Below are 25,980 nucleotides of genomic sequence, written 5' to 3'. Positions count from 1 at the left end.
TACAGGTATCTTCCTCTTTTATGAAGAAATTGGCTCAGCATGTCTGAGGGAAGCAGAAGTTGCGCTTCAGACTTGACCCTCATAGAGCCCTTGCTTTAACGAGCACACTTATGAATATGGTTTATATTAAATTATGTCACATGGCCAACTAAAGATCTGTGTTTACAGTGGTGCTAGCAGTAATTTGCTGCCAGACTGGGGAAACACATTAAGTGAGATTTCAGGGATTCCTGTTGTAGACTGATACTTGTCATACTTAATAAAAATCTGGGTGCTGGATTGAGGAGGTGCAGATGTAATCAAACTGGAAAAAGCTGCAAGTGCTTTGAGATACAGGATTGGAATTCTAAAAAAAAAATCTTGAAAACTTTGATAAATGATCTGAGATTAAGTGGATAAAATGTATAAAAGCTACTAGAAAATTATGACCCTTCTAATGAATGAGTGCAACGCCCAGAGGAAATTTGGAATATACTGCAGAATATGATCTGATGCTTGTAATAGAGCAGACACCAAGCCTGAGTCTATAGGGTGTAGTACTGACCCAAGAGGAGCTGATCCTGGGAGCCTGTCTGAGGAGGCCTGCAGTGTGTCTGGGACTGGGGTGGTTTAGTTGCTGTCTAACTGGTGCAAGTGAAACCCCAGCTAAAATATTTTGTCCAGCTTGAAGCACCTGCTATAGGCAAGAGACAGGTAAAAAGTATAGCAAGTCCAGAGCAGAGCAGCAAGAATGGCCAGAGCTTTAGAGAAGGTGAGTTGTTGGAGAGGCTTAAATATCTTCCCGTAATCTATGCTAGAGAAGACCCGAAGAGGAACACTACGTAGTTACTTGGAGCACAACCAGAACTCTTACTCAGTTCACCTTCTCTCTCTAGTAGTCTGGCTAACACTGCTTGATCAAATTCTGATTAGTTTTTCAAAGTTGGCATTCTACCTTGGGCACTTACTGCTACTGTTTCAGCCCTGAAGAACAGCTTGTTTTTCCCAAGGTTGTGCCTGTTTATGCTTAAGAAACCAACCAAGAGATACTGCCTTCTTTGTCTTGCATCACTCTCTGAACTTGTTCATTTGACTGAGATGCTAACGTAGAAGGAACCATGTGGTTATGCCACACTTTGAATTTGTCTTGTGTTGCTTACTTCCACTGCCCCTTTGAACAGGTTACAAGAGCAGCTTTAAAAGGACCTGTGGGACAGCAAATAGTCCTCTCTCTGACTGGTGTCCACTTCCCTATCCTGCCTGTGCTCTCTGCCAGCCTTGCTGGATTTACAATTCAGATAAAACAACTGCTTCAGGGTAAATTGCAACTGAGATTATAGAAAACATTGCAAGGGATGGTAGGGAGCTTCCTGCCAAGGACTACACACCCAGATCATTAATAACAAGTTCTGCTGATCAGCAAGCGCTCAGCGGAAGGTAAAGGCATTTCTCTCTTTTTTTTTTTTTTTTGTTTGTTTGTGTTTTTAGGGAGGTAGGAGATCATTGCATATGGTAAGAAGCCTTTCCTGACAGATGAGGGCTTCTGTGAGTGGTGGGGCCGACTGCCTGCCTGGCCGGCAGCGGGGCCGCGAGGGCTGGGCTGTTGTGCTCTGTTCCTTGCTTGGCTGTAGGCATCTGAGGTAGGAAGTTCACTGCCTGCCAGCCCAGATACAGCCCTGATAGTGGCAGAACAAGTGCAGCCAGTGGTGTTCAGGCAGGTGCCTCCATCTGAATTTCACTCTGGCTGGAATGTGACAACAGGGTCATTAATAGATGGCCGTGTAAATAAACACTGATCATCTATGTATGTTTATCTCCCTTCTGTTGTGTCAGATGTTGGTGTGAAAGAGACTTTTTACACCTCGTGATGTGCTATTTGCTGCCAAATTGTGTGTCTTTACCTCTCTGTCCTTCTCTTCCAAGCATGTTCCTTTTCATATTTTTCACTTTTTTTTATATTTACTCTTAATTTTCAAGACTCTTTCCTTCACTAATAAGGGCTGTTATGTACCTTCTTTGTTTTCAGCCAAAAAGGTTGATATGTGCAAGTGACTAGTTAAATAAACTGGAAAAAAAAATCAGATTATCACTCTTTGGAGCTGTATTTGGCTTTACTAGTTAAGAGGCAATGAATGCTAGCACTGGAAAATGCAGTGGCTTTGCAGATTTCATAATAACTTGGAAGAAAATTGTAGAATCATAGAATGCGTTGGGTTGGAAGGGACCTTAAAGATCATCTAGTTCCAGCCCCCTTGCCATGGGCAGGGACACCTTCCACTAGAGCAGGTTGCTCAAAGCCTCATCCAGCCTGGCCTTGAACACTTCGAGGGATGGGGCAACCTGTTCCAGTGCCTCACCAATCTCAGAGTGAAGAATTTCTTCCTTATAGCTAATTTTAAGTCTGTCAGTTTAAAGTCATTATCCCTTGTCCTGTCACTGCATACCCTTGTCAAAAGTCCCTCTCCAGCTTTTTTGTAGGTCTGCTTTAGGTACTGGAAGGCTGCTAGAAGATCTCCCTGGAGCCTTTTCTTCTCCAGGCTGAACAACCTCAACTCTCTCAGCCTGTCTCCATAGGAGAAGTGCTCCAGCCCTATGATCATCTTCATGGCTCTCCTCTGGACCTGCTCCAACAGGTCCATAGAATAGACCCCAGAAACCCAGAGTTGCATTTTGAGCTTAGCTATAGCTGTCATTCACAACTGTACAGTCATTCTGCTTACGAGAGTTAGAAATGATGAGATTAAGCAATTCAGCTCTTTAAAAATAAATAAATAAAAAAAATAAAAATTGTGATTCCAACTCAGGCCTGATGGCTAGTTCTGTATGAGCTTATCTACCCAGTACCGGCTTCTAAAAGCCAAATCTTAATTGGGTGTTGGTTAATAATTCACCTAATATAGAAATGTGTTTTAGAACATATTTTAAAATATTTCCTGAAATGATCTTGAAATAACTTGACTTACTACTTATTTTAAAAAGTGAGTTTCCAAGCAGAAGCTTAGCTGATTTATTAGATTGTTGTAATTGTTACTGGTTAGTTAAAAAAATTTAGGTTTAGTGTAGTAGGTCATACCTGTAGACAGAGTAAGCTGTAGCAACTGTCTTTTTTTTTTCTTTTTGTTTTTAAAAGCGTATTATCAACTTCTTCCTGTAGAGCAAAGTCATGGTTGTTGACCAACTTGTCTGCATGTTTTGGATGCCATAAAGCATGAGAAGTCCCTTCCTCTGGGTCTATAGACAAGTCCTCTACTGGCTGATCAGCCTCTGACCCTGAAAACAAGTACAGTATTAATTATTTTCTTGCAATTGCAATTTCACAAGTGTGTCACTACTTGAAAGGCTCCTGGGACTCAAGGCTTGGTCTCTGCTTAGTCTCTGCTGTGCTCAGAGATGAGGCTCTTGGTGCTTTCATTTCGTCATCTCTATTCACTAGTTCTCTGTTTCTTGATGAATTGCATTGTTTTGTGGTTTCATTTTGTTTTGGTTTTTTTTTTTGCTAAGTTTTCAAGGATAGCCTTAAAGTATTATCTCAGTATGACAGGTGTAAGCTTCCAAGAAAAGCCAAGGTACTTAAATACTGCCAACCATATTAATGACTGGGATAGTCGGGCAACATTCTTTCTGCAAGGCTTATCTTGTTTTCATTTTGATTGTTTAAGCAACTGGCAAAAAAAAAAAAAGAAAAGAAGGCAATCTCTTCTGGTTTTTGGGTGTGTTGTGTTTTTTTTTCCTCTGTTTTGGTTGCAATGAAAGACAGATAAGAAAACAGCAAATATGCTCTTAATTCCAAGGATAGTAATGGGTTTATCTTATGCTTTATTTGAGGAGGTTTTTGGAGTAAACCAGTTGCTTGATTTCTGGTGGATAATCTCTTTATTAAAAATAGTATAACATTTCTTGTCTCATGATGTGCAGGTTTTCTTCAGATAACTGTAGCTGTGGTGCAGGGGGACTGAAAGTTTCTAGAGATACTTTTCTATATTATATCTTCCAATTGCAATTTAAAAAAAATATTTTTGTAAATTGTTATAAAAGCTCTGAAATCAAGTCAACGTATTTAAATATCACCAATGCCCCCTTAGAGAGGTCTTCAGAAAAGCTCCAGGTAAGAAAGTCCTCACAGTTTGGGTGCATGAACAAAGGAACCCTTGAACTTCTAGCTCACTGAGTGCAGGCAGCCTTTCTTTAATGTGTTGCATAGCAGACTATAAGTTTCAGATGTCTTTCATACCATTCTTTTAATTTCAAACTATGAAAAGCTTTCTATATGTAAACATAATATTAGTACACATATCTGAGAGACAGAGAGGATGGATGGACAAGTGTGTCCAAATTCATATAGGAAAAACGAAGGTATGTGGTTTTTTTTCCATGCAGAAACTTATCTTCCAAAAAAGAGAAAAAAATCCCAGTAAAGATAAGCCAAATGAATGCAATAAATGTACTAATGTTTCACTTCTGGCATTTTGACCAAATAAAACAGGAGGGCAATAAAGATAGATCCTCTGATCCCTGGGTTGTGCCGCATCCAGCTGCGAGTGCAGCAACTGCCCGGCACAAATGCTGGGGAGAGAGCTCTGTCCAAGATCCGCCTACGTTAGGTAGCCTCGAATTGACATTGCAGTCTTATAAGGGGAAAAAGAGCAACGTCTCAGTTCTTGCCAGTTGCTGTTACGGGTGCTTTTGGCAGATGACAAAACTGTCAGCTATTTCTGAGGTGCTCAGCTGGAGGTGCAAGGAGTAAAATACAGGTTCGATCGAAAGCAGAAATGGACTCAGTGTGTCGCGCTTCCTGCACCAGGGCAGGCTTTTGTTGCTGCGGTTGGTGGCAATTAGGGTTGCGTGAGCCTCGCGGTTCCCAGCTGCCTTTGAACTGATGTGGTGTTCGCTCTCCGAAAAGGTCCATTCAGCAACATTCACCTAGTCTTAATAAAATTTTAAGGTAGATTTTGGAACTATCTGTAGTGCTTTTAAGTAGCGTTCTCGTAAGTCTTTGGAGAATTAGGACCTCTCATTAAAATACATGTAACAATATTTTTTTTGTCAAACAGAACATTTTTAACCTTACTAATTTTATAAGGAGCTCATAAAACATAGTATAATAGAGGAAAATATGCTTTTAAAGATGACTTAATTTTTGTAGGGTGGGTTTAATTAGCTCCTATACCTTTTCCTCCCCCTTCCTTTAATGGAAGAATTAATTATTTTTTTCTTTTAATATTTGCATGCAGTACAGATTTGTTCACCACAGACATTTCCAGTGTATGTTTCAGTATCTGACCTCTTTCTAAAAACAAAGAAAAGAATTCTTATTTTAGGTCAGCACTGTCCCTTTCCATATATATGTATGTAGTCAAGTGGACACCTTCCAATTCACTGTCATATTTGGCTACAGTTATCATCACTGTTCTTGACAGGGTCATGTTCTGTTGCCTTTTAGTAAAACCCGTTGTGTGGGTCCGGCAGCGTTCAATGAGACAGGCAACGAGCACACACATCTCATGCAATGCAGGGCACGTTACTGTCAAGAGCGCGCTGTACTCGCGTAGCTCTAATGTGTCTGGTAACCGAGCTGTTTTATAGCAACACGTCCTTTGTGGGTGCCAGTGGCTGGGCTGGTTCGTAGAAAGGGAGATGACAACCACTTTGTACGGGGGCCTTCATCTAGAGGAGCAGCAAGTACCTGTATAGGGTTGAGTTTGGGGGAGCAACTATATATTGAAGTGCTTTAGTAGACCAGGGCTGTAGCAAGATTAGACTCGCATCTTAGATAGGCAAAATGCGTCATTCCTATTGCAGGCTTAACCTTCTTTCTTTTTATTTTTATTTTTTAATTAACCTTTAGCTCTTGACATTTTAACCATTATTTGAAGTAGCATATAGAATTTTATTTTTCCATGACTTCAAGTGTAGTGTTTCAAACTTTAAAAGTTATATTAGCTATTCAGTGGATTCAGGGTACATGTGACTGCGCTGTTGTATCCAATGACTGTCAATAAATTTGTGTGATAAAATCTGAGACTACAAATGCGAGATGAACTGTAAGTCAGCAAGTCAGGAATGTCCTACTGAGCAGTCCTGGTTTTGCCAGAAGCGTTTTCATGTCTAGTAAGGGGGATGAAGTGAAAAGCGTTGTGGTGGAGAGAGCTTCCAGCTGCAACTTGTGGTAGCCATCTGCCTTAGCTGCTTACGCAACTGTTTCTCTTTGGAGCCTTTCCAGGGAAACAGTCATTGCTGATCCAGGAAATGTGTTGTTTCGTTACATTTTGCGCCTATCTTGTGTTGCATCACATTTAGCTCTATCACGAATAAATGCTTGCCCAAATCCATGTAGGAGATAATCCTGTGGGGTCAATCAAATTTTTCCTTGGTGCATCCCTGTTGTTTTGGACGTTTCATGAAGGCCAGGGCTAGTGTGAAGACCCAGATGTGGTGACTATGGAAATGAAAAGAGAGAACGATGGAAGAGAGTTTGCCATAGAAAGGCAAAGCATTCTGTCCCTCTGCATCCCACAGGCTCTCTGGGTGCAGGCAGATAGGCTCTTCCTGTTGCTGCTGGGGAGACCCACAGCTGCTGAGGGCACCTGCAGCACCAGGCAGCGCCTTTGAGGCGCATGGGGAAGGCCGTCCCTTGGTGCTCATTTCTGGCAGCAAGTCCAAGTGGTGATTTGGGTAAATAAGACATGTAAGCTAAAGGAAGTTAAATAATTTAGGCAGATGTTTTTTCACTAGTATATGTGTGCATTTTCACTGGAGAGTAGAAGTGACGCTTCTGACTTGGCGTGCCTTAGGACAGCGAAGGATGTCTCTGTCTTTCTAGCTGCTGTTGAGCTGGAGTGTAAAACTAATCTTTTTTTTTTTTTCACCTGCAAAACAACTGAAAGGCAGAAATGAGGAAATCTTGAGTTCCTAGGGTGATTGTAACTTCCATCTTCATCTGAAGAACACATGGGGAGTGAATCATAATTGAACACACTTTTATTTTTCAGCACTAATTTAATGGGTGGGTGCATTGGGCAGGAGAGGAGAGAGGGATTTAGGGCTGGACAATAACAGTGTAATACATAGAGCTACAACGGGATTTGTCTATTCTTAACCGTGTAAAGAGATGCTGTTTGGTTGCACCCACCACCCACATGCTGCTACCAACTGGTAGAGTCCTTGACTGTGAGTGTGTGAACGCCCAGAGCTAACTTTTTATACATTTTTCAAGGTAAATGAGTAGAGTCTGCCTTTAAATTCTTAAAGTGGATGAGATTTTTGTGACTAGGTCATTGTGGAGTGTTATTTTGTTTTTTGTTAAACATAGTGCTAGTATTCTTGCTCTCTCCTGCCTCTCTCTCAAAACCTCAGTTGTTTAAGCTTGCTTTACTGTGTGAAAAACAAGGGAGACATTCTGCAAATTCTCAGCTGTTAAACTGCATATGTTTTTTTCCAGAATGGGATACAGGTGCCTGGATCCACAGGCTGCAGATTTAATAGAGGGGGATGGGAGGAGTTCTGCAAGAGGCCTCTACTTCACATTCCTTTCTCCTTTTCCTTTCTTCCTATTTTGTCAGATTTGTTCATTATATACAGGAGACCATAGAAAAAAAACCTGCACCCTGGCACAAAAGTCATTCTGCTTTTGGAGAGGTAACTTGTGCTGCCATTTAGCTCAGCACTAAGTGGTCTTACTGAGTGTAGAAATGCTTTCTGGAGATTTTCAAGGCACTGCCATTCATAAACATAGTAATAGAGAAAAAGTAGCATCTCTTACAGTCAGATTGACCTTTGAGTAGAGTCAAGCTTATGAGGCTTAACAAAATGCTATGTATGTTTATATTATTATAAGTGAAACTTTCTGATATCTTTTAATTGTACTGTCAAAAAAAAATACATGAAGTTTCTACTCTATTTCAGTCTGAAGATAAATAATGCAATAAGTAGTGTGCTTGGTTATAGTGTGGGACAAGATTTCTAGAGAAACAAATAATTCTCTTTTAGGGAAAAGTACAGTACTATAGAAACATAGTATTTACTCAGCAGCTTAAGCAGACAGCTTTTATAAAATATGCGTGGGCTTATTGGTGTTTTGAAGTACAAAAATTTACGTGCTTTACTTAATATTTGCAATTTTAAACTGAAATAGTCTTAAATTTATCACTAGACAACTCTTAATCTGTAAACTTGCATTAGTCTTCTTCAATGCAAATCTTGTAACTGGTATTCTAAAAATGCTCTTGCAGAAGTTTAACTCAAACCAGCGTGTCCATTTACTTAGGATAATTTACATCATAACTGTAAAATTTTCATTGGCACATTTATTCTAACAAGCAATTAGCGTCATTCATATCCAGGATTTTTGCAAGAAGAGTAGATGAATTTAGCTCGCATAAAATTCTCACGAAAAGTACTCGTGGTGACCCTTGTTTGTTGGAGTTGGTGTTTATGGGCAGTCTCTTCAGCACTGCCAGTTACTGCGTAGCTGGAGTTTGGTGCAGGAAATTCAATGTACGTAACTTTACCTTGTGCTGTTACTGGTGAGGTGATGGAGCACCAGTGTGCTCATGCGGCACAAGCCACCTGCTGGGTACATTCAGGGCGTTCGAGCTGCCCAGCTCTTCTCCTCTTGGCTGGGGAGCTCATGGTGCAGCACTGGGCTGTGGTGAGGGGCAGGGCCAGGGAAGGGCCAGGTCAGAGTCCTTGTCGTGGCTCCCTTTCTCAGTGTGTGCATGTCCTCAGTATTTCAAGCATTTGTAAGATCTTTGGATGAAATATGTTCAAAGATAAATTATTTTCATAGAAGATAAAGGAGGACACTTCACATTTTTAAATCGCATGCGTTAATCTGCGACATGGATGCATAACTCTGTTGTTTTCTCCCTCCTCATTTGTTCTTTCTGTACTTTTGCCTGCTCCTATCATGTTGTAACGTAGGTGCTGTTCTTAGGGAGTGTATTAAATTTAATGAAGCTTCTCATTTGACAGGAAGTATTTACATACATTTGCAAGCAGAAGGTCAGCCCTTTACACTATGAGGTTTTCACTGAGAAAAAATGCCTTCTCTCAGTACGGCTATCTTGCACTAACGTGGTATACTCTCAGTAGTAAAACAGGAAGTAACATCCAACATGATACTGGTCCTTCAGGCAGGTCACAGAGGTCTAGTTGTGATCATCTTCTTGGATAAGCTGCCCTGTAATCTATTCAAGTCTTTCTCCCTTCGTTTCCAACCTGAACGAGAAATATACAAAAGTTCCTTGTCAGTCCTCTTCAGCAGCTGTTCCTTTGATTAATTTGCAGAAGATCCTTTGAAATGTCAAGTTACCCTTTACTTTTTTAGGAGATGATCTGGCACCAGTAAAAGACAGTTGAGCTGTGAACGGCAATATGGACGTCAAGAAACTGTTGGCCTTTGTCCAACCCTGTTTGTTAGATTTCATGGTTAATTACTCAAGACTTCCTTATGTGATGTGGGTTGTCACGATCTGTGTTAAATTGCAAGAAGTTACTTTCAAAAGCAGCTTCTGATGAGACAGGAGACAGGTTAACAGGAGGTGAAAATAGGAAGCCATTCAAGGTTTGTTCTTGGCTGTCTACAAGAAGGTTTCTCCTGAGTCTTTGCAAGCAGAGAGCTGGGGAGGGAGAACAGGGGCAGGACAGTGGTACAGTCCCTTTCCTTACTTAATGAAGGTAGGAACATAAACACAGTCGGAATTACCTTTGCAAGGGTTTTGTGCTGGTTTTGAAGCCAAAAGTTTCAAAAAAGAAGACCAAGTGCCAAGAGTAAGCTCTACACCAGCAGGAAGCGTCCCTAATAAATCAAAGAACAAATAGTTCTGAGACACAGATAAATTTGTTTATGGAAGGTAACCATGGATGATAGCAAATATATGACCATTTTTTCACAGTGTCTCTAGGCAATTAGGAAGATGTTTTGTCAATGGTGATAGGAGTTGGGGAGAGAGCATAATCCTCCTTAAAATTTTAACATACTGTGTTGCAGAGCATCAGAAGGAACTAGCAGTGTTTTCTGTGTGGGTTTTAGTACTTGGCAGGATCTGCTATGACTAAATCTCAAAAGACTGCTTTTTTTAAAAGTTGCATTTATTTATATATAATACAGTTTGTTAGCCAGAAAAACAACCACACCTTATCAAACAATGTATAGTCTTTATTTGTAGAAGGTTTCTAACTGCTTGCTAAACATTAATGGCAAACTGTGTGGCTGTGAAGGCAGTCACTTACTTGTCAGAACTCAGAGTTCCCATGTTAACTGCAACAAGCATGTGCAGAAAAGCTGACCCAGCATCCACCAGTGATCTTCTTCAGTCAGGATAACATCTGCACTCCATTTTCTTCCTTTATATAATTACATCTGTTAATGTTTTCTTAATATTTAGCATGCAGTGAGGAGTGTTCTTGTGAAATTATGAAATAAATATGTTCTTTTAGGAGGAAGAAAGTCAAGTGGCTAATGCAACAACCTAACTTATTTAATATCTCTGGTTAACAAAACACTTGCCTTAAGCAAAGCAAAAGCACCTCACAGGAGCTCTTCTTTCAGTGTGAATTTATTTGAATTATTTATTCAACGTTAAAAAAAAAATTGTGCACTTTTACGATTGGGTTGGACAAAAGTCACAGACAAAATCAGCACCAGATAATTCTTGCTTGAGTCGTTAAATCTGAAAACAAATGACGAACAAACCAAAATAAATAAATGACTCTATTTTATGAAATTGAAGTGTAATGGGAACCAGACTTGTATCCAACGAGCCTCCAGATACAGTCCATGCTTGCTTTGTAATGACTGTCTGGCTATGTGTGCGGGACGCACAGGAGCATGTCTGGCGCGTGAGATAATGGGTTTGGATTTGTAACGCGGCACAGCTCGGCTTCGCAGCCAGAGCTCTCCCCTCCGCTCACCTCGTCCCTCCCTGCCCGGGCACCGGGCTTGAACTGATGGCATTGGTTTCATGAAGTCTGGGTGGGTTTTTGGCGTGGGTGGTTTCCATGGGCGTGTGTGGAACAACAACATTGTCCAGCTATAAGACTGTTTCTAATCAGTTTTTAGTAATTAGTCCGGAAAATGTAAGCATTAGATATGCTTGGGGTTTAATTAGTTTACTTTCTGGAAATCCTTTGCTTGTTAGTCTGTGAAAACTTACAGCTGTCAACTAAAATTTGGGCGAGAATTCTCTGTAATCATTTCTGAAGCGGTTCTTCTGAGGATGCCCAAACTTAGATTTAAGCTTCTAAAATGCGATTGCCCTGAAGATGAGGATGTTGACCACTGGGTGGAATAGAATCGGACAGGCCAAGTTCTCCTGCTCCGGTGAAGGAGGACAAGTCTGCTGACTTCTCTTGACATGCCCTGCTTTACAGCAGTAGGTGAACTAGACTGTTCTATTCAGGATACACCCTCACTTGAAAGAGAGAGTAACTAACACTGTAAGACTACTGGCTTATCATAGATTTGTCTAACAAGTGTAGCAAACATTCACCAATTTCCTCTCTCAAACAGAAGAAGCCTACACTGAGACCACTTATTTCCTTTCCCCTCCCTTTTTTGTGGCTGTAACCCTGTTTACTGTGCAAGCAGTTTCGAAAAACTAAATGTGAGTTAGAAATGTACAAGCGGATGCTCAAAAGTGTTTGGCTTTTGGCTGTTTCTTCTGTTATGTCTTTTTATGAGATGCTTTTATGCCTGCATGAAACACAGCTTATCCTCTTACAATAACTGACCGAACAACACATGCGAACAAAATATGGATGTTTATTGATTTAAATAGATGACTTGATACACTCTTAGTAGTGTAAGTCCATTTGAATATCAAGTTGTACCAACAGAGTAAGTTGGAAACTATATGGAAGTCAATACAAAACCCTGTGTAAGACTCCTCCTTTCCTCTGCTAGTGTTTAATTATTGGAGGTGGCCCATGTGGCTTGCGGACTGCCATAGAACTTGCCTTCCTGGGAGCCAAAGTCGTTGTCGTGGAGAAGCGGGACACTTTTTCAAGAAACAATGTGTTGCATCTCTGGCCATTTACAATCCACGACCTTCGGGGACTGGGAGCAAAGAAATTTTATGGAAAATTCTGTGCAGGATCTATTGATCACATCAGTAAGTATCTGAGGGCATGGGCACTGTTCAGATAAGAGGTGTACCAAGGTCAGAAGTTTAATGGAGACTTTTTTCATCTGACAGAAAACTAATCTGCCTTAAACATGCGCAAGTGTGTGTGCACACACATGTAGAAGGAAAAAAATGGTCTAATTTAAGCAAAATGGCAATTGAACAAATTACAGTCTTATGGAGCAGCTCTTTTGTTAGTCTGGATTTGTTAAACAATAGGTTTCTATTACGAAGTATGAAGAATGTTGATATTCATTCTAGTATGTTGAAGGTAGACACAACCCTTAATCTAATGAGAAAATATGCAAAAGTGGGATATTTTACATGGAAATATGCTGTAAAATTTTCTATCCTAAAATGGTCAACATATTGGTTAGCAGATCCTTTAAATATTTTTAAGAAGGAAAGATCTAAAAAAGTATTCTAATAAAGTCACTGAAATGAATTTTATTACCTGTGAGTTTGTGCTGCAAGAGGAAACAGAGAAGATGGAAGAGAACAGCATCCTGTGGTGGTTGCTACATTTGCATTCATCACAATATAGGAAATAATAATGCTGCATGCTTGTGGTAACAACGAATATCAGTTGGGTGGCATGCTGTTAGCATCTCTGATTACTTATGTATTAAATACATCTTTGTTACTCACTGTCTACAGGTATTCGACAACTTCAGCTTATCCTCTTCAAAGTTGCACTTATACTAGGAGTTGAAATCCACGTGAATCTAGAATTTGTGAAAGTCTTGGAACCTCCTGAAGATCAAGAAAACCAAAGTATTGTGTATTGTTCTGTTCACAGTAACTTCTTTTTTTTATGCCAGGCATTATTGAAATCATTCAAAGTAGCTGAATTCTGTCTAAAGAAATGGGAGTTTTTGCCCTTCTTATTCAGCTAGGTTTGCATGATAAGTATTGTGACACTGGTAATTCTTAAAACATGACCCAGCCCGAGAAGTTGAGGTTTTGCGCTATCCCTTCTGGCATGTGTTTGAGGATTTGTAGGATGTCTGGTGTGGCTTTTTGGTATCTTCTTGCAAAACCAATTTTCAATTGATAATATAAATATTGAGTATGGATTAAGCTCCCTGGACTTCATTTTGCTTTCATATTTGATATGACTCCCACTGGCATACACAGTCTTATCAGCCATCTTACGCAATATTTTTAAACAAAATAAAGATTTCTCATTCTTTTTATTTCTTTTTTTTTAAGATTAGTATTTAAGGTGTAGTAAACCAGAATATTCTAAAATTTTACTTTAATTAAAATGCTCTGCTAACTTTCTTTAAATGGTCATATAGTGACAGTAGAATCAATATATTGGTTTAAATAGTTAAAGCATATGTAATGTTTAAATATGGACAATGCAAACATTTTCACATAATCAGCTTTGAGTTAATGAAAAGATTAAATCTAGCTTTGTGAGTATGCTCCTTTTAATTTCTACTTAGAAGACAATTAAAAGTATTGATGATGGGATGCTATGTTTCTTCTTTTAATACACAACCTTTCCTTGCTGTAATCATGTATATGTACTGTCCTGATAAGGTCACTGTGGGGCTATTTTTGTGAGAATGAGATACTTAAGCATATTCTTGTCATGTGGATCTGAGAGGAAGTTTAGTGCACTAGGTGATCCAAATGAAGGCTTCCATTTTTTTGTTGTCAGTTTGAGCTTGACACCTTGCTAATACAGCCTGAATGTATCTTTGACTGCAGCTGAACTTCCCGCCATCGGAACAAGGCAGAATTCAGCTCAGTTTGAATGAGGAATAGAGCATTTAATGGCCTTTCTACAGACTGTGAAATCACTTCTCCATTGTATTACTGAAGAGTGAATAAATATTATTCTTTGTGGTTTTAGAGATAGGTTGGAGGGCTGAGTTTCTCCCCATGGATCACCCGTTGTCAGAGTATGAATTTGATGTTATTATTGGTGCGGATGGCCGTAGGAACACATTAGAAGGTAGGTGAATGCGTGCTTTATCCTTGTTCATAGTCTTTCGGGTGTTTTGGAAGGCCTGAAAGAGGAAAACACAAAGCAACAGGCTGCCTTTCAGTCCACTGAAGTCTGTGTGGAAACTACTTTTTATGTGGTATCTTCTGCTTTTGTTGTAAAGTTGTAGCTCAAAAGAAAGACATTTAATGTTGTTACCAGTTCTCAGCACTGTATATCTGCATTGCCTACAAAACGCATCATGATGCCATTGGGCTTGCTTAACGGTTAAGTAATTATATGATGATTTAACTTTCAGGAGGCTGACAAGATACCTGTCAGGAGTTGCATAGTCTTTGCTATTGTGCTGTTAATTTGCACTGTATGTTTGAACTAATGGCGAAAATGTGACTGCCAGGTACTTAATGAAGGCATCAGAGGTATCGCTCTTTTATAGAAGTGATTTAACTTCAGAAGCAGTTACTTTGGAACTGATCTCGAAAGATAATAGCCAACTTAAAGGTGGGGGGAAATGTTTCATGAACTTGGGTCATTGTTAAGAATTCAGACCACCTGAGCTGTCTTTCTTAGCGAGACACTAGCTAAGCTGCTCCAGTATCACATGAACAAACCTTTTACTTAATTACACATTCCCCTTGTAGCTTTAATTAGATTCATGTTAGTTTCAGTTCACTAAGTACACTATTTTCTTTTTTTATTAGTTTCATAGTTTGTCTGCTTGTTCTTCTATCTGCCAACCACAATATGCTTAGAGTTAATTCCTTATAATGCTATATTAGAATTTTCCCTATGCTATTGTCCAGCTATCCCCTTACCTGACTATTCAGTCTTTTATCAGCAAAACACAATTATTCTTACCTCAGCTGCAGACTTTGTTGAGAAGTTAATGGTTATCATAGTACCAGGATCTAAGGGAACATTTGGTGTGCTGAAGATTGTTTACATGCAGAAGCTGGTTTTGTCATGTTAAACTTATCCCAATGAAATAATGAGAGCATATCAAGAAGCACAGAGACAAAAATTCATAGCTGATTTATTTCTTCTTAGAAAACACGTACATTCTCTGAAAAGTCATCTGCAATTGGTGAAAAATACTCTAAGGACCCTTTATCCTACTTCAGAACATACTTACAGATGAGGGGAACACACAGAGGGAAAGACTTAAAATAGTGATTGCACGATTGTGGCTTAGAGGGTGGTTTTTGTGAAAAGAGGAATCTAGGATGGAGCAAGAGAGCAAGTAACTTCGCAGTCAGTCTCACCTTGGAAATCTAACAGTTAAGCTGCTGATATTTTTCAAAGCCTAATATCTTTGAAAATCTTCATTAGCTGGTAGTGTGTACACCTAAGCACTGTTACAGAGGTTTCTATTTTTCAGATCTTTCTCTGCTGCTTTTGACTGCTGATTTCTTGCATTTTTTTCATAAGCTGTTTACCACCTACATAAAAAACAATCTTATTTGCTATTTAGCATGTTAAAAATGTTTCCCTCCATTAAATTTGTTCTGCTCTATTTCCAGTCTGTTTTTCTGTAGTCATCATTTGTCCTTAACTTCTTCCCATGTTCAGCTTCTTCCCATAGTTCCCCTCCAGACCTATTTTTTTTGTAACGAGACTTTATCTTGAATGCAGTACAGTTCCAGTTTTGCAGCTGGGAGTGGGGAAAAAACACTCCTTGCATTGAAGAGAATTTTGGAGGAATGACACGATCTGCTGATGGTGTGTTCTTTGATGAAGTATAGGACTAGACGTAGGAAATAGACTGAGCTGCCTTGAGTTGACCCTCCCTGAAAGTCCAGTGTGAAATTTCCAGTGTTTTTAATTCTTTTCTTTGCTTACCAGGTTTCAGGAGGAAGGAGTTTCGTGGAAAGCTAGCTATAGCTATTACTGCCAATTTTATAAACCGAAATACAACTGCAGAAGCCAAGGTAGAAGAAATTAGTGGTGTTGCTTTCATCTTCAATCAGAAGTTCTTCCAGGACCTTAAAGAGGAAACGGGTGGGTGCATCCTCATTTTTCCCACAACCAAACACAAGAGGCAGTAGAGGAACTCTTTATCTGTCAGGCCACCTTCCTATTAACATCAATTTAAATATATTGTATAAAAAAAAAAAAAGGTGATAAAATGCTGTTGATGTCACAGTTTTGCAGATGGAAGTGTCCATTTATGGTACAGTGGAATTTTATTTTGCTTTTTTAGCTTGGGCGTTGCCACATCATCGCTTGTTTCAATGTTTAAATTTTTCTCAACTGTAAAAATGTCTGCTATGTTGAACAAATTTAGAAGAGTGTTTTCAGTGCCCAGAGATTTCCCTTAAGACATGGTTTATTTTGTTTGTATCTGTTCACATACTGAGCAGCTTAAACCCTGTGAAAAAGGCTCTGCCCTTCTAGGAGGAGTTTATTCTTGCTTTTTGATGTGTAGATCTGATAAACTGGGAAGAACTGAACAGGAATCTGCCAGCAATATTTTAAATATAAACTGTGAAATACATCTGTATGAAAAGAGGCTTCAGACTAGTTGCATCCACTGTCAGTGTAAGCAATTCCATTCTGGATTTATAGCTGATTTATTTTTTTTTAATTATTATTATTATAATAAAAACTAAAACTCCTGGTTAGACCCAATGCCAGAGCCCTAGCAACCTAAAAACCACTATGTTCCCTTGGCTCCCCTTTTCTACCTCAGAAGATTAAGGCTGTAGTTAACTGGCTGTTCCTTAAAAGGATGGTAAATAAATAATGCTGAGAAAAACTCTTGTGGGATAAGGCTGATCTTTTCTCTTGTTTTGTTTCGTTTTGTTTTAGAGCATCTCATCCACTAATGCTTCATCCTAGCTGGGAAAGTGAATGTATCCTAAGAAGGAAACACACTTGTGGGGATCAATGACATGTTGTTAGTAAATAACACAGACAGCGCACTGTACTTCATAAGAAATGTATTTATCTCTTTTCAGGAATTGACCTGGAGAATATTGTTTACTACAAAGATAGCACTCATTATTTTGTGATGACAGCAAAAAAGCAGAGTCTTCTGGACAAAGGAGTGATTATTAATGTATGTAAAACTGCTGGAATCCTATTTTATTTACTTGGCACAGACTAAGTGTGAACATCTGCATAAACGTAGTTGCATGTTATAAAGAATGTTTATAGACTTATTAGATCACTTAGATCTTACTCTGACTTTTTTGTTTGTTTGCTTTTTCCCTCCAGTCAGCACCAAGTTTCTGTAGAGAACTGAAAACAATACTTCCTAAATTTGTTCGTTCTGAAACTGGCTGAAACGGGATCTTGACTCACCTTGGAAATACGTGGTGTGGTCATCGCACCAGAAAATAAAAACCTCATTTATTTAAAGGAGAACTTAGCACAGCTATGTCCAGTTTTATCAGGCAAATAACAAAGTGTTAAAACCTACCCCAGGCTAAATTGCAAATTCTCTAAAGTGGGTGAAACGTGATAGAAGGAGGCTGTAAAAACGATGGCCTGACCTTTCTAAGGTACTTGGGACTTAGAGGCCTTTTTTCTTATTTTCTTTTTTTTTTTTTCCCCTTTTTCTTTTCCTTCTTCTGTAAGATGTGAGGATTTGTTTTCTTTTATTTCTAGAAAGTGTTCTGGCACCATTTAAATTTCTCTTCCTGGAAACCCAAGAGAGGTCAATTTTTCTTGCAAAGTAAAACAGTGCCAAAACAGTCAAGTATAATTTCCCTGAGGAAGTACTTGTGGGGAGCTATCAGTAGGCTTCTTGGCTTTCTGATGGAACCACTAAGCTCAGTAACATGATTTCCTGCTCTTTTGGAGGACAGGGGCTCCCAGGGCAGAGCAGCTGGCCTTGCCTAGCTGAGACGAGAGAGGGGAAGGTTGGCAGCCCCCAGCAGTGTTGGAGGGAGTGGGAGGTGGACCCCAGGGCTTGAGGAGCTGATGGTTGTAGGTGGGGGCAGTCCCAGGAGATCCATGGGAAGTTTGGAGAAGAGAAGCAGCAGCTGTGGCCTGTCAGAGCTGTTTCCCTGACCTGCCAAGGTCTGAGTGGGAAAAAAAAACCCTAAAACAACTGGGCTAATAGCAGTTCTGTAGTATCATCCCTGTGATTAGGGGTCTCATCCATGATTAAGCTGTAAATAGAAACTGCCTTATTAATAATGACTGGCTTTAAGTAGGATGACCTGTAAAGGCAGGGTCCTTTACCACACTGGCCAAAAAAACCCCAACAAACAACGAGCCCCAAACAGTACAATAGAAAAGCTTCTATCATCCAAGTTTGAATGTGTTGTTACTGAGATGTTAAGTCAAACCTTCAGGCTGTGACCCACGTGTTTGTATCATCAGTACATCAGTATTTCTGCTCTCGTGTGGTTTCAGATGTGGGGTGCACACATGCAGAAAAGCATTGCAGTAATGATGATAGCATCTTTTGGTGGGAAGAAAGTAATGTTATGAAAATAACACATAACCAAGGAACTGGGAGGCACTAGAATATTCTGTTGCAAGTAGAGCTGCTTATTCAATGTTGGTATAGAGAGTTCCTGTTTGGGGCAGTTCAGTAACCTACGTTTATGTGTTAACTTTTTGGAGGAGATGACAGATCTCACTTTGTTCTTTGTGCTGTGAGATGTATAGTTGCCACTCTGATGCTGTGAGACTGCATCTCTCCTATCCAGAGAGGATAGTTGGAGTATCTAATCCTGCATGCTTCTCTCCTTGCAGGACTGCATTGATACTGAGCTGCTCCTCTGTGGGGAAAATGTGAACCAGAGCAATTTGCTGTCCTATGCCAGAGAAGCTGCTGACTTTGCAACCAATTACCAGCTGCCTTCCTTAGATTTTGCAATTAATCACTACGGGCAACCAGATGTAGCTATGTTTGATTTTACTTCCATGTATGCATCTGAAAACGCTGCACTAGTGAGAGAGAGGCACAGACATCCTCTCCTGGTGGCGCTTGTTGGAGATAGCTTGCTTGAGGTATGTCTTGGAATGCCTTCCAAGTAGTAGGTTTTGGGGTTGTTTTCCTTAGTCTACCCTCTAAAACAAACCGTCTTCTCTGACATATCCTGAGACAATGATACTTTCTTTGGAATAGGTGGGGTTTTTTCTGGGTTTTTTTTATGCCATAGTTTATGTCATAACTAATGCTTGGCTGGCAGTCTCTGGCTGAGATCAAGTTTTGCTTTATGCAAGTTGTATTTCTGTCTGAAAACTATGAGCTGCCTGTCCTCAGCTTCGGTGCATGGCATAATTTTCCTGACTTCTGTCATAGAGAAAAACTTGGTCCAAATTTTTATTGCAGTCTCTTTTCCTCAATACGTTCTCTTTTTCTCTTTCTGAAGTGAAAAGTGTATGTTGCAACTAGTTTTTGTTTGGTTGTTTTGTTTTTTTTTTTTCTAACTCCTGCTGACAGCCTGAAGTGCTTGAAAAGATCAGTCTAAAGCAAAATTAGGAGATGAGAAGAAAGGCATCTTTTCCTTTTTTTTCTCCTGACTAATTCTTGAGTATTGAGTTGTCTTTTTTTTTCCCTCAGCCTTTACCTTTAGAGGTTAAGAAATTTGTTTTTAAATATAGAAATTAAAAAAAAAAGAAAAAGTGAAAGCAGTCTTTTTTCATTACCTAAGACTTGGAGGAGTGAAACATCTGAAAACTACAAGAATTGGCTGTTTTATTTTAACTTTCTGGGCTACTTTTGTAAGACAGTGGGAAACTCTGGACTCCAAATTTACATTGCAAGTTACTTTTGTAATAAGACCTTAAGAAATACAAGAGATTAAAATGTCAGTGCTTCTTACAGCCCTTCTGGCCAATGGGTACTGGCTGTGCAAGAGGCTTCTTAGCTGCTTTTGATACTGCATGGATGGTGCGGAGCTGGGCTCAAGGAAAACCCCCGTTAGAAATCCTTGCTGAAAGGTGAGTGCTGCTTTGTCGTCTTCATGGTTTTCAGTGGTTTAAAGAGTTGTGGTATTGGTAGAAGGCAGTGGAACTTGAAATGCCAGTAGTAGAAATATTCTTCACTGCAATGGCATTGGGTTGAAATTACCCATTCTTTCAGCTTACTGAACAGTTTACAATAGCAGTAGGCTGTTGCTTTGTAAGCTTCTGCACACTAATACAGAGGTCCAGCAATGTACATAACATGGGTTTAAATCACTAATTTAAGTCACTAATGACTAGAATTAAGTGCGATCCTTAAGGAAGTAAACTGAAGATAACTTGTGTCAAAAGACTAACCCTCCAACCATCTCAGCACCTGTTTTTTTAATTAAAAATTTTTTTTTATGAAACAAGTCTAAATAAATGCTTTAACACTAGCAGCTTTTATAGTTGCTATCTGTGACTTTTACTCTGCATTTTCAATTAGTAGCCCTGATGCCCTCTTTATTTAGAGTGATAAATGTGTGGCAAGGGAGAATTGCTAGAATGCTGCATCATAAGCTTGTCTATGTAATGTCTTCTTGACCAGAGCAAAAAACCTGTTCTTAAGTACACCAGCAATCCCGGTGTCGCCATGGTCTAATGGTTAAAGTTGCTGACTTTGGTTCTGATGGCAACTGCTCTGCTCGGCTACAGCTGCCCAGGCTGTTTCAGGGCAGACACATAATAGAAGTAGTCATCGTTGTGGTAATGTAAATAGAAGCATTACTGAGCTTTGAGAAGTTTTAAGATAGAAGCCTGTGGGATGACTCAAACACGGCATAGTCCCAAATGGAAAATTGAACAGCATAATAAAAAAGGCTGTGGTGTTATAGGAATTGCAGAATGATGGGATTTAGTGCTGTTATGTGGTAAAGAAGTTACTCCTTGGGTGGAGGTTAAAGCAAAACCAGATGACTGAATGATGTAACCTCCTTTTTTTTCTTTTCCTTTTTTTTTCTTGCTCGCTTCCTGCCTCAGGAAAATATGGGCATAAGTTCTAAGAGTCTGTTTTTTTGTTTTCCTTTTTCAATCTGGCATCCTTCTCCTGCTGAGCAGGGATGAGAAATGGGATTGATGCATTATGCATTTAGTGCATAACACTTGTCTTGACAGAGTCAAAATAAGGTGCACATAGCTGCAAAAAATAAAATACTCTTTATATAATATTTATTTTAATCAATATTTCTTGTGTCTTTTTTTCCTCTATAAGGGAGAGCATTTATCGACTCTTGCCTCAGACTACCCCTGAAAATATTAATAAGAACTTTGACCAGTATACCATTGACCCAGGAACCAGATACCCAAACTTGAACTCAAGCTGTGTTCGACCTCATCAGGTCAGTATTTAGAAGGCTTACTTGTGAAATCACAGTTATTTTTTTGGCCAGGAGAAATAGGGTCACAGGTAGTGCATAAATAAAATCTTCAGGAGGCTTCTAAATTTAGATCCAGCTTTCAATAAAGTTAACATAGGAAGAAAACTCTTTTTTCCTCTCCAAGCAATTCTAACATTTTGCTGCCAATTGCTTTTACTTGTAGGTGAGACAGTTATATGTTACCAATGAGTTACAACAATGTCCTCTTGAAAGAGTAAGCTCTATTAGAAGATCAGTGAATCTCTCAAGACATGGTATGTGACATTTCGTGTTTGCTGTGGAGCTCATATTTGGAGCCTTCTGGGCATACAAAAACTGATTCAAATGTTTGCTCTCCACTGTAACTGCAGAGTCAGATATTCGGCCTAACAAGCTTTTGACCTGGTGTCAGAAACAGACAGAAGGGTACCGTAATGTTAACGTCACAGACCTGACTACCTCCTGGAAAAGTGGCCTTGCATTGTGTGCAATTATCCATCGCTTCAGACCTGACCTCATGTAAGTGACCTCTGTAGATCTTGTTGAGTGTAGGATATATTAAGTATTTACCAAAGCATAGTGTAAGACCAACCAGAACAACACTGATAGTCTACAGTTCCCTTCTATTGCTGTTTTTTGCAAGGAGGTGCACACCCTTGCCAGGTTTGGGGAATGGAGAGGGTGGGGTTGTTTTTGCTTTGTTTTTTTTCTGTGTGTCCTTGCATGCTATTTAAAATGAAATATATGTGCTTTCAAGGAGCTAGGGAGGCTTTGAACCTTATGAGTTATGATCATGCTTGTGGGAGTCATATGGCTATTTAAAACAAAAAATTGCGGTGCTTGGGGAATGTGAGAGTTGCATTCCCAGGTCCCTGGAGTCAGGTTTTTAGTATATGTGTAAAACCAGAGCCATCATGGCACTGTCATGAATTACAGAAATACCTGCATGAGCCTTAAATGAGCCGTCCTCAACGTGTTGTAGTGGTTGCTGTGAGAGTCACGTAGGGAAATGTTGGGCCATGGTGGAGCACGGAAGGTGATGGTTTTGCACAACTCCTTGTCCAGAAGAGCACAGTGCATGTGGGCTATGCAACAAGGGCTGGCCCTTGAAAATTAACTGCTTTAGGGATTGAATGTAAGTCAGCGTTCCCCTTTGACAGTGTTTCTGGGGTCCTAACCCAACAAGACTGGTTGTCTTATGTGTAAATATTTCGTAAGGTTTCTTGGTTAGATAAAAGAGTGTCAGTGCGTAACAGGTGTCAGGAAATGGCAGGTGCTGACACTGGGTACTGGGTCTGCTTATTAAATCTTAGAATCATGCAGTCTGTGGTGGGGTGACTCTTCTGTCCTCTCAACAGTCTCCAAAACGCAGTGGATGCATTCTCTTGCCTTCCTACACAGATTTAGGAGTCACGAGTGAACTATTGTCTGCCTCCCTTTATTGTGGATAAACAAAAGAAATGATTGAGCTTTTTTATGAGGTGTGATAAGTTGGAAAAAATAGGAGCGATACCTAGGATGCTTGTTTGTACAGCTTTGTCAAAGGAAGAGCTAACATTGTAAGAAAAAGATTTTTTTTTTTTTTTCCTAGGATTAGTTTGAAAAAATTTGAATTATTGATGATTTTGTGGATATAAGGTGGGGACAGAGAATGTAGAAAGTAGAGTAATCCTTACTGTCTGTGGAAAGGATGTCTCTTAAGCACTGCTCTCTCGAGAATGTTGATATATTTCTCTTCCTGAGCTAACAGACCTCCTGCTGTTTAATTAACATTGTGTTTGGATCTTGTTGGCTTTTTGTATTAAATGGGACTGCCAAAGGACTTGGCCAGATGGAAGCTGGGTAGGCAAGAGAGGCAGGCGAGGCTGGGGCAGAGGGCTGCCTGCAGCCCCCTGGCTCTAGAAATAGACAGGGGGTGTGGGTGGGGGGAAGAGAGAGAAATTCTTTGGGAGTTCAAAAACTCACATTTCTTATGAGGAGAAAGAAACTGCCCTGCTTAGAGCTTTGAAATTTATTTACATGTTTATTTTAATCATGAATTTTGGAAGCTGTTCAAGGGATCAGTCTTAGAATAGGTCCCATAGAAAATGGATTAGGGAATGGATAATGCAGTTCCAGCTGTGTGATGTATTATTTAGTGCACTGCTAAATCCAGTTATGACATGGACAGGAGGTCCTCTTTCAAACTGTGTGCACAGCACCTTAAAAAGAAAGGTAGTGCCTGTGCACGTGTGTGTGCACATATGTAACGTGTTTGTTTCATAAAATGCTGGCGTAAATTTACTCCTCGTCACTTTGATTAATAGAACTAATTGAAACCAACTAGTCAATGGGTAACAGGTGAAATCTGTAGTAGCACAGCTGTATTTTGAGACGAAAAAGTTTTCTTAGCACTTCTGAAGAGGAATTGCATTTCTTCATGAGTACGGGAATCCTTTTTCATGGGACTGCATCAAAATCTAGTTCAGTGAAATACCTTTTAAATTATGTTTCTGGCAAAGCCAGGATTTGTAATAACGGGATTTATGAGACTCTTACTTTTGGCATTGTGTAGACTCTGTAGCTTTGAGTCAGTGCCCCCATTCATGGTGCTGTTCTGCACCTCTCCAATGGGCAAGGGAGCACTGCGTGTTTCCGAGGGGGGCAGAGAGCAAACCGCCACTGATGCCAGTATGTTGTCCCCACAGTGACTTTGATGCTCTGAACGAAGAGGACGTTGTCAAAAATAACCAGCTGGCATTCGATGTTGCTGAACAGGAGTTTGGGATCCCACCTGTGACCACGGGGAAGGAGGTGGGGTCAGCCGGGGAGCCCGACAAGCTCAGCATGGTCATGTACCTCTCCAAGTTTTACGAACTGTTCAGAGGTACACCTCTGCAGGCAGTAGGTAAGCTGAACCCAGGCTGCTCCTAATTCTTGCAAGTTTGGGGAGTGGAAGCACTTCATCCAGGCTGCTTACGAGCACTGCTCTTGAGCCAAGAGTCCTTTCCCAGCTGAGCCATTCTGGCATGCGCGTGTGCCTGCTTCTGTCTACAATAGTTACCTTGTGCTTAAAAAAAGGAAAGGGGGAAGAACTTGATTGAAGACCAAGGTTTTGTGGGTCCTTGGTGGTTTCAGAGAACAGGAGCAGCTGGATAACTGCTGCTTGAAATCATGAAGTTCATGTATCAGGTCATTAAAGCGGTTCTCTGGTAAGGACAACTGTATGCGGCATGGCCGTTCCTGGATGTTTTTCTTCCTTTTGTAAAAAGTCACCCTTCATTGTATATATTTACTTCTATTTGCCTGGGTTTCTTATATGTAATTGTTAACCAGCACTCAACTGGCAAGTTCTGGCTTAGTCAAAGTATTTAAAAAACAAATCTGAATAAATATCTTAAGCAGTTGTTTTTTGAACAGATGCTGGGGACAGGCAAAATGGAGAAAATAATGATCTTTGTTCAGCAAAATCATCAAACTTCATCTTTAATAATTACATCAATTTAACTTCACCAAGAAAACGAGTACCAAAGGTAAGTTGTGAAGGAAGACTTGCCCTATAAATCTTTCCCTTTCAAAAAGATGAAAACAAACTGTCAGCCTCAGAAATAAAGGTTTTATATATATCCTATTACTAAAAGACTGGTGGAAGGAGATTTTTTTGAGCATAGTGGAAAAGTAAAATAAGATTTCACAGTAAACAAAGCTAATACACATGTGCACACTCAATCCTTATGGTGCTTGTAATGGTGAAACTGAAGCACTGTCAGTGTTAAATTGCTGAAGCAGTAATAATAGTCCCAGTTAGGTGTTCTCTGTAAATGCAAAATCTTGAAGCACAGTGAGAATTTGGGTGTACTTGAGAAGAATTCATATCCGTTTTCCATGTCAATCTTCTTCAGTGTAGATATAAGTGAAGGGAAGAGGATGTTTTATTTGTGTTTGTAAGTTGCAGTTTTCAATATGGAATATTTGAAATCCTGGCTCTGTTACCTGTATTGTCTTTTATGTTTTATTTTTGAAAGTTTTTCACAAGGTGTTTTCAGGAGATTTTGTGCAATGCTAGATGTTAAGTTTTATTTTTTTGCTGGGGGCTTTGGTGGGTTTTCTTGCTTGGTTTGGTTTTTTTTTTGAAACAGAAAAGTCGTGTATTTTTCTGGGCTATTTCTGCCTTAAGAAGAATAGTACCATAGTTCTGTATTCCTAGAGTTAAATACACAGCTATAATATTATATATCAGTTAAAATAATCACTGATATGCTAGAATACTTGTTGATTGAGCAAGGGTTCTGTTTTTTTTTTTTAACTAAAGCAGTGATTTGAGCAGTTTGTGGATTCTGTCAAGGTTCTGGAGGGAAGCTTTCAAAGCTTTATAGATGTCTAAAGCCTGCCATGATGACAAACAGTGGGCAAGTTGACTAACATGACTCAGAGATAATCATCTCTTAGTCATACCCATGTAGTTTTCTCTCTTGGTCACTTATTAATGAAAACTTATTGACATACCCTGTTTATGTCCCTGTGTAAAACACATCCATGCCCATACATGTTGCAATTAAAGACTCCAGAGCCTGGAAGGAGTATGGAAACCTGAGTTAATACCATCTGACATAGGGCTGTGTGCAGTGAGAGTATTGTCTATGTATTTCTAAATGGATTGTAACTTCAAAAGTTCTATATA

General features: G+C 39.7%; 1 protein-coding gene across 1 annotated transcript in view; it reads left to right on the top strand.

Annotated features, from left to right (window-relative positions):
- Positions 1-25,980, top strand: part of MICAL2 (microtubule associated monooxygenase, calponin and LIM domain containing 2) — a 109,112-nt gene that overhangs the window by 10,165 nt on the left and 72,967 nt on the right. The window contains 12 exon segments of the mRNA XM_086613059.1: positions 11,882-12,089; positions 12,759-12,875; positions 13,966-14,067; positions 15,901-16,056; positions 17,016-17,116; positions 18,766-19,023; positions 19,844-19,959; positions 21,176-21,302; positions 21,505-21,595; positions 21,692-21,839; positions 24,008-24,207; positions 24,720-24,832. Coding sequence (XP_086469185.1) covers positions 11,882-12,089; positions 12,759-12,875; positions 13,966-14,067; positions 15,901-16,056; positions 17,016-17,116; positions 18,766-19,023; positions 19,844-19,959; positions 21,176-21,302; positions 21,505-21,595; positions 21,692-21,839; positions 24,008-24,207; positions 24,720-24,832 — 1,737 coding nt within the window.

Source organism: Tauraco erythrolophus, chromosome 6, assembly GCF_009769465.1.
Source record: "Tauraco erythrolophus isolate bTauEry1 chromosome 6, bTauEry1.pri, whole genome shotgun sequence".
In the NCBI taxonomy this organism is placed as follows: Eukaryota; Metazoa; Chordata; class Aves; order Musophagiformes; family Musophagidae; genus Tauraco; species Tauraco erythrolophus.
Note: the sequence above shows the minus strand (reverse complement) of the source record. Positions and strands in the feature narration are given on the sequence as shown.